General features: G+C 26.8%; 1 protein-coding gene across 1 annotated transcript in view; it reads left to right on the forward strand.

Moving 5' to 3' along the window:
- LOC111640458 (protein turtle homolog B-like) overlaps positions 1–9,031 on the forward strand; it is a gene marked incomplete at its 5' end in the record, with an annotated part of 29,598 nt that overhangs the window by 12,156 nt on the left and 8,411 nt on the right. The window contains 4 exons of the mRNA XM_023386471.1: positions 4,789–5,085; positions 5,617–5,907; positions 7,562–7,849; positions 8,464–8,766. Coding sequence (XP_023242239.1) covers positions 4,789–5,085; positions 5,617–5,907; positions 7,562–7,849; positions 8,464–8,766 — 1,179 coding nt within the window. The remainder of the gene's footprint in view (positions 1–4,788; positions 5,086–5,616; positions 5,908–7,561; positions 7,850–8,463; positions 8,767–9,031) is intronic.

A 9,031-nucleotide genomic window follows, 5' to 3' on the forward strand; every position in this document is an offset into this window, starting at 1 on the left:
ATCAAAATCAGAAAAAAATTTTTACATTTTCTTGAAAATTCCAACAATTTCCATCTACGTTACAAAGTATAAAAGGATTTCAATTCGTATTATTAAAGGCAAGAAAAAAAATATATTACCATGAGTCGTACAAGTAGATTGGTTATCTTATATCCAAATTCTTTTTTCCAATGTTTCTTCAGCGAAAATAAATAAAACCAAGCTTGGTTTTATGATATCTTCTAAAACTACAAAAACCAATATCTCTATAAACTCTAGTCGAGCAACAGATGTTCACTGAAGAAACTATTCACTATTCTGTCTCATTTTAAATTTCTATCTCGGCATCTATTGATCTGGATCTACTTTTAAAATTCTAAATCATTTTGTAATTAAACTCATATTTTTATAAGATAATTCTAAAAAGTTCCAACAAAATGCTATTTTTACAGGTGTATGAATATTTTAACAGTACGGTACCGTTGTAAAAAAATCACAATTTTTCTTATATCTATATTTTAGCTTATAGTTTATTTTATTATACATCTGTAACAGATTCTGTATAAATCATAGTATCATTTTCACTGAAAAAATTTCCACTTGTTTTTAAAAATTCGTTTCTTAACAGTTATTTTATACGCTATCTTGCTATTTTATATTGTTTAGAAATAAAACATGATATTACTTAGATATTTTTTGAGTTGTTTTATTAAAAATGAAATAAATTCTAATAAATGAAATGGACTGCACGATTATTTAAGTTCAGTGACCACAAATAATACATACTGTATATTAAAATATATTAAAAATAATATACATAAACAAACTAAAGAAACCAAAGTTATCAAAGATTACATTTCAAAATAACTGTTGAATAAAAAAAACTATTCTGAATTTTTCACAATGCAAAAGAATAAAACCATTTTATTTTAAATTGCAAACACTTTCCTATAGAATTTTCAAACATGAGAATAGCTCCACAGTGCATTCTCAGATTTGGCCTGCCGACAGAAAACTGCTTGAAAGAAAATGCTATAACTTATTTTTTACATTACATGTCGTCAGCCATCTAGTGAAAAATATCAGCTTGAGTCAAATTTACAGCTTAGATGGATATCGACATTAATCAAGGATAAACACAAATATCACGAATACCTAAACCCATTGAATCAAAAACATTTTTATGTTTTTTTTTTTTTTAAGCTATATCTTATACAAACTTATTCAATACAGATTTCCACTGATATATCATGCATTGTTAATATAAAATCTTGTGTGATTGCTATTGCTTTTGCTTTCAGATACAAGACTCACTCTAAATTTTATTTTTAGGAAACACAATATCCTCTAGCTTAACAAAAAAAAAAAAAAAAAAACAGAAACTATTGAAAAAACAATGCAAATTAAGCCATTGTGAAAACTATTCTAAATTAAAAACACAATAGTTTTTAATTTAAAATGTTGATTTGATTTACAATAAACCAATGTTTACTTTCCGTCTGAAAAGAAAAAAAAATTAAAAAGAAGCCAATTTATCTAAAGCAACGATATAAAAAGTAAAATATTTTAATTAATTTCAGGATATTTTTACTGTTTAATTTTCGATTATATATACATACAAACATTAAAATTAGAATGTACTGTACAGATTTAATAAAAAATTTTCTTAACTAATATAAATTCTAAGTGCTCATCTAAATTTGTTGCTTAATAAAACGTAAAAATAGTAATTAATGAGACCAAAAAATGTGTTAAATAACCTTTTCAATAAATTTTAATATGTTCTGAATGAAGTAAATAATTGTAATCCAATTTATTTTAGTTGTTCGCTTAAAATAGTCATTTTGAAATATATTTGTCGCAGGTAACTAAGAAATAGGAGACAGAGATTGAGAATTGATCTTATTTATCATACAAAGTTTAATCGATTAAAAGAAAAATTAGTAAAGCGATTAATTTAATTCGTTTTTAATTATTTTCACTAAGATGAAATAAATGTAAATTGTTTTTGCTCCAAGAAAGATACCGATTTAGGAAATGATTTTCTACTTAAAATTTCAAGTTTCATGTGACATTTTTTTCTTTCACATTCCATATTTTTCTATCCCTGGCTTATGTTGCCATAGCTTATTATAAAAGACAATAACGTAGTGCACGAAACAATAACTTATATATGATTACTTATAAACAACTGAATTTATAAAAGAAAAAATACATTTATTCAAAAAAAAATTTTGCACTTTTGAAGAAGGAAAAAATTTCAGATTCTATATTTCATTGTGAAAAAGTAACCTTTTTTGAGATATTCAAAACTTTTAAGCAGTTTTAAATTAATTTTATTATGATAATTTCAACGTTCACAATTTAACTTATATATATTCTGAAGTTTTGTAAAAGAATATTCAAATAATATATAATAAATCATGTGTCACGCTAACTTCTTTAAGAATAGTCTGAATTCTAACTCTTTAGGATTCTAACAAATAAGAATACATTCGATTATTGTATACCTCCAAATAAACCTAGGTGTTGCAATCAAAATCAGAAAAAAATTTTTACATTTTCTTGAAAATTCCAACAATTTCCATCTACGTTACAAAGTATAAAAGGATTTCAATTCGTATTATTAAAGGCAAGAAAAAAAATATATTACCATGAGTCGTACAAGTAGATTGGTTATCTTATATCCAAATTCTTTTTTCCAATGTTTCTTCAGCGAAAATAAATAAAACCAAGCTTGGTTTTATGATATCTTCTAAAACTACAAAAACCAATATCTCTATAAACTCTAGTCGAGCAACAGATGTTCACTGAAGAAACTATTCACTATTCTGTCTCATTTTAAATTTCTATCTCGGCATCTATTGATCTGGATCTACTTTTAAAATTCTAAATCATTTTGTAATTAAACTCATATTTTTATAAGATAATTCTAAAAAGTTCCAACAAAATGCTATTTTTACAGGTGTATGAATATTTTAACAGTACGGTACCGTTGTAAAAAAATCACAATTTTTCTTATATCTATATTTTAGCTTATAGTTTATTTTATTATACATCTGTAACAGATTCTGTATAAATCATAGTATCATTTTCACTGAAAAAATTTCCACTTGTTTTTAAAAATTCGTTTCTTAACAGTTATTTTATACGCTATCTTGCTATTTTATATTGTTTAGAAATAAAACATGATATTACTTAGATATTTTTTGAGTTGTTTTATTAAAAATGAAATAAATTCTAATAAATGAAATGGACTGCACGATTATTTAAGTTCAGTGACCACAAATAATACATACTGTATATTAAAATATATTAAAAATANATTTTTGTTATTATTACAAAAAAATTAACTTATATCTTTAAAAAGCATATTATTACAATGCAAATCATTATCTAATATAACAGATATATAGATAATTAATAGCATAAAATAGAAAGCCATCTTGCTTCTATATAGAATGGATGCTACCATTTGCAGTTAATAGAAGTAAGATTAAGATCTCGATCGATTGTGGCACCCTTAAGGTATAACCTGATGACTAATATCTTGTCAGATATCTCTAATCTATTGGGTGATTGTAGAATAATATTTGTACATCTTATCCGACCGGTTGTTGACCGTGGAACGTGAAGAACGACTCTTCGAAAGTAAGAGTTTTCATTGATCAACAGATTAATCAACAGATAACTCTTGATATATAATCCGACAAATAACATGTTTTTGCTACAAGGAAAATTCTATGAAGAGAACAATATAATTTTAATAATTTTTTTATTTCAGATTTTTTAATAATTTTATTATTATTAAACGTAATTAAAATAGCTATTTTATCTCTATATAAATTTTTAAAAAGTATATATTTTTTCGTAAAAAAATTAGTTTTAATTAAATGTATATATAGGCCTACATAATATAATATTCTGCATATATTTTATTTATTTATATTTCTAATAAGTTTTTTTAAGTAAATACAATTTATATAATGCCAATTATTTTTGTAGCATTATAAATTTTTTTAAAAGCTAGTTAGTTTTTTTAAAAGATAAGCTTTATAAAATTTTATTTTTGTATTAAATTGAATTATTTATTTCATATAGAAATATAAATTTGTTATTAACCATAATACAGTAGCGAGTTATTCAATGGGCAAAAAGGACAATTGCCTGGAGCCTCCCCAACAGGATGCCCCAAACCAATTTTTTCTAAGAAACTATTTTTCCAAATAATTCCCCCCCCGAAGAAAAATGTCTGAAATCAATACTGTGCATGGGGCCTCATAATTCAAAAATTTCCTGGGCTCCACGAAGCTATAACTCACCACTGCCATAATAAGTAATATTATTATAAAATATGTAATTAAGCTTTTATAACATTTAGCTTAGAATTATTCTAATTATTCCAAGCATACTTATTTTGTATAAGAATTATTTTTTATAATTTTATACATAAAATATGTATTTTAACAACACATATAGATCTTATAGTAACTGAAAATACTGATAATTATTATGTAGTTGGTAATAGTTTAGATAATTTTTTAATTTTTAAAGCAAAGTATCAATACTTTTCTTTCATTTTCATGATAATTATAAACAAAATCAGTTTATTCTTGAGAATGAAGAGGACTTTTATAATAGGAAAAAGAAATACCATGTTAAAAAGCAATTTTTACAAATGTTACTTTACTATTCTTCAGAGAATTTTAAACTGTAAATAGCAAATGACAGATGAGAAAGAGTGTGTATATGGAAGCGACACAAGTGGTCCGTTCTGTCACAATAAAGTAGAATTTTCTCTGTTTTTAGTGGTTCCTCTGGAAGTTAGTATAGAAGACAAACGTCGTCCATTGTCAGCAGATAAGGCTGTGGATTTAGTATGTCGAGCTAAAGGATCCCGACCCCCTGCTGTCATCTCTTGGTGGAAAGGGAGTGTCAAACTAAAAACAACAAGGGAGAAAGTTTCCTCTCAAGACAATGTTAGTACCAGTATACTGACTTTTATCCCATCAGTGGAAGATAGTGGCAAATTTCTATCCTGTAGGGCAGAGAATCAAGCAGTGTCTGGAAGCGCACTCGAAGACGGTTGGAAATTAGATGTTCACTGTAAGTATTTCAGTCTAAAATTAAATTCTCATATCTGTCAGATTGAGGTAGCTGATATAAAGATACAGAGTGGTGAAGTGGTAAATGAAATACCAGTGTTCCTAGCGGGAGACTCTCTTGCATCGCTTTCTGTGATTTACACACCTCTAAAACTCGATTACGTACACTAGAATCTCTGTGCATGGGAACGACTGTACTAAAGCGATTGAACTCTCTATAGTGTAGTAAAACACTACTTGTGTCATAAAACAGGAAGACGGCACAGCAAAAAAGGATCAAGTTTTATTGTGATAAAAGTTTGTAGAAACTTATTTTAGGAAGATATCATTTAGAAATTGCTGCTTTCGATTAAAAGTATAAAATTAAGAAATTTCTAATAGAAAAAAGTATTAATTTCGAGAAATGTTCTATATATTTATTTAACATTAATAATAATATAAATTTAAAATATTTGTTTATTCATTTTATATTCATTTCTAAAATTTTAAATAATTAATCTTTAATTAAATAGTTTTTAAATTTAATTTTCAGTTATTCCTCAATTAACGTTACGTCTCGGTAGCAAGCTTCGTCATTCTCATATCCAGGAGGGAAATGATGTTTATTTCGAATGTAATATTCGTGCTAACCCTTGGGTTAACGAAATCGGTTGGAAATTTGAAAACCGTGATCTTCACACAAATTTATCAGCAGGGATAATAGTTAGTAACCAATCTCTTGTCCTCCAGAAGGTTCAACGTGCAAATCGAGGTCGCTACACATGTACAGCTACTAATTCAGAAGGAAAAGGCGAAAGTAATCTGCTGTTTCTAAGGATACAATGTAAGTTAAGATTGTATTATTAGCAAAATTGGTACGTTAATAATGACGTAAAAAGTAAGCACGCGATTTTCCTTTAAAAGATGGATATAATGACGTGATTATATTACATTAGTCGATGGTTTGTCACAATTTCTAATTATCAATATACTAGAACAAAATATTACAGGTAATTTCGTGCAATAAATTTAAAAGAGAAGGAAAATAAGAAAATGAACTAAAGTTTTCATAGCTTTATCAATTTTGTAGTATCCTACATATACTTAATTCATTTAACTACGAACGTTCTGATTTAGTTTAAAAGAAAATTAAATACAATCGATAATTGTACGCAGTTGATTTAAAAAAATAAGAAAGTTAACCCCGCATTACAGCTGTTAAGTTCGTCAAGAAACAAAAGAATCAATTTTTATTTTTTGAAATACAAAAACGTTATTGCTTGTCAGCAGGTTTTTAAAAGAATCACGAAATGCTTAGTCCATTCAATCTACTGATTTATCACGTATTTTTCTCTAAACTTCAATCTTATCCAGATGGAAGGTTCCCGTAAGTTGTGGTGTACATCACCATCATATCTTAACTTTATCATTAAATTTCTTTCTTTAAATTGGTCTCTCGATGTTTCCATACAGTCATTCTCATTCTCAAATATTTTCCAAGATATAATATTATACCCTGCAACCAACTTATTTTTTTATATTATCCATTTTCCAAATTAATTAAATTCTTTAATATATAAACGATTCCAATAGGCTCGTTAAAAAATACCAAAGATAGATTTCACTTTGCAGAATGTTTTATTAAATTTAATAAAGTAAGTAATTTTCAAATCTGGAAAAATTATTTATAATATCAAAACTATATTTTATTCTATAAATAATTATCAATTCTTTTTAATAACGAAAAGTTTATAATTATTTTACAGAATATTTTATTTTGGAAATCTAATTTAAATCACTAAATCTTGTTTGGTTATTTTTTTAATAATTTAAGTTTATTTTGACGTATACAAAGCTTATTGATGTTTTTGTAATACATTTAATATCCATGTTTAATTATGTTATTTACTAAAAAGAAGTAATTCAAAAAATATTTCTTTAGTTTAGAATTATCATACAAATCATAGGTCTAAATAACAGATTATGAGCTTATTGAATTTATTGTTACATAAAATCTCAAAATACCCGAAAGCAATTTAAGTAATAAGTATTTTAAATCGATAGAAACGAAACGAGCAATGAAATTGTATTCAATTGTTAAAAGTATTTTATCTTGCAAATGTAATTATATTCTAAAAGATTCGTCCCTTTTTTTTCTGAAAACATACGAAATCCTTCTATTATATTTCTTATTTTAGAATTGCAATTCGATTACTAAAACTGTTCGAAACAACAATGAACAGTTAGGAAAAAAATAATAATAATACAAATTGTACTTCAAAAACACAATTCTAATATTTTCATTCGAGTTAAAAAAATTCATATTTTTAATCCCCATTTTTTTTCGTTCAACGAGAGATAATCTTTGTTTTCACCAAGTACCATTTTTAAACTGAAGTTTGTTTTTTTAGAGCTCCTTATTTTTTAAACTTCGAACAAAATCGGTTTTGGTGTTTTATTTAAACCTCTCACCAGATGTTTTTTTTTCCTGTTCTTAGTTTCTCCGGTATGCAGTGCAAATCAAAAATACGTGTATGGAGCCGCCAGACGTGAAGCTGTCAAGATTACATGTGAAGTAGATGCTGATCCCAGCGAAGTCACATTCTCTTGGTCCTTCAATAATACGTCGGAAAATGTAGATCTCGTAACGTTTACCAGTGAAGGAAGCACGAGTGTGGCAACGTATACTCCTCGAACAATTTATGACTACGGTACTGTTCTCTGTTTGGGAAAGAACAGTGTAGGACTTCAGAGAGAACCGTGCATCTACACCATTATCCCAGCAGGTATTAAACGGGTGCGTTAAACTGAGTGTTGTACCAATAAATGAAACGGCGGTTGATGATATGAGTAATTTATTATAGGTGGATTATAATAATTATTCGTATCATAAACCATCTTGGGTGCGGATTAAAATAAATGAGACCGACGATAAACTAATTTATTCACTCTATGGCAGTTTTATGCAAATTCAAATGAATAATAGAACTTAAAATTCATAGTTTTAAACGAATATAATAAATATTAAAAAAAAAATAGGTTATTTTGTAAAATTTATGTGTTAGCGATTAACAACTTTTTAGCTTCTCCGTTAGAGCTGTACTTCGATTACTTCTATGGTATAATTTATATTGGTAAATACTTTTTGTTTAAATGAAGTAAACATTTCAAAATTTCAACTTTAGTGAATATAAATTTTTTTCTAAATATTATATATATGAAAAATAAACTAAACAAACAAGTGCTGGAGATGATAGTACATAAATAAATTGTATTCTGTAATGTTTATATCACACTATTACTGATTTATCTATTTTAAAGAAATAAATTTAGACTAAACGATGTTTTAGTCATGATTTGTAATATTTATGATGATCAACTGCCTAATATTAATTTTCAGGCCCACCGGATTCTCTTCAGAATTGCTCTGTTACTAATCAAACAGAAGAATCTCTTCTTATCGAATGTATCGCCGGATATGATGGTGGATTACCTCAATACTTCTTTATGGAGTTGTACGATTCCACGCTACAAAGAATACGAGCAAACATGACCACAGATACCCCTTTTTTTGTTGCACACGGCTTACAACCAGGCACTAACTTTGTGGTTCTAATGTACGCAGCTAATGGAAAAGGCAGAAGTCAGGCAGCAGTATTAAGAACAAATACTCTATCTCCACCAGAGAGTCTAACACAAAAAGGTAAGCTAAGTACATTCATCGATTATAATTTAAAGTTGGTGTAGATGTTAGATCTTTTAAAGTTGCTACGTGTCTGAAAATTGTATGAATAATGAAAATGCTTAAAGCCTGTTAAGAGGCTGATTAAAAGAAGTTTTTTTTTAGTTTATCGCAAAAACTCCAATGTATGATGACAGTTATTAAAATAAACGGTTATACAAAAGTTTCTAATGAAACAGAAAACTTAATAGAATTTTAATTGGATAAAGTATTGATTTAAAACACT

The sequence above is a fragment of the Centruroides sculpturatus genome, unplaced genomic scaffold, assembly GCF_000671375.1.
Source record: "Centruroides sculpturatus isolate CEXI.00-Female unplaced genomic scaffold, Cexi_2.0 scaffold148, whole genome shotgun sequence".
NCBI lineage: Eukaryota > Metazoa > Arthropoda > Arachnida > Scorpiones > Buthidae > Centruroides > Centruroides sculpturatus.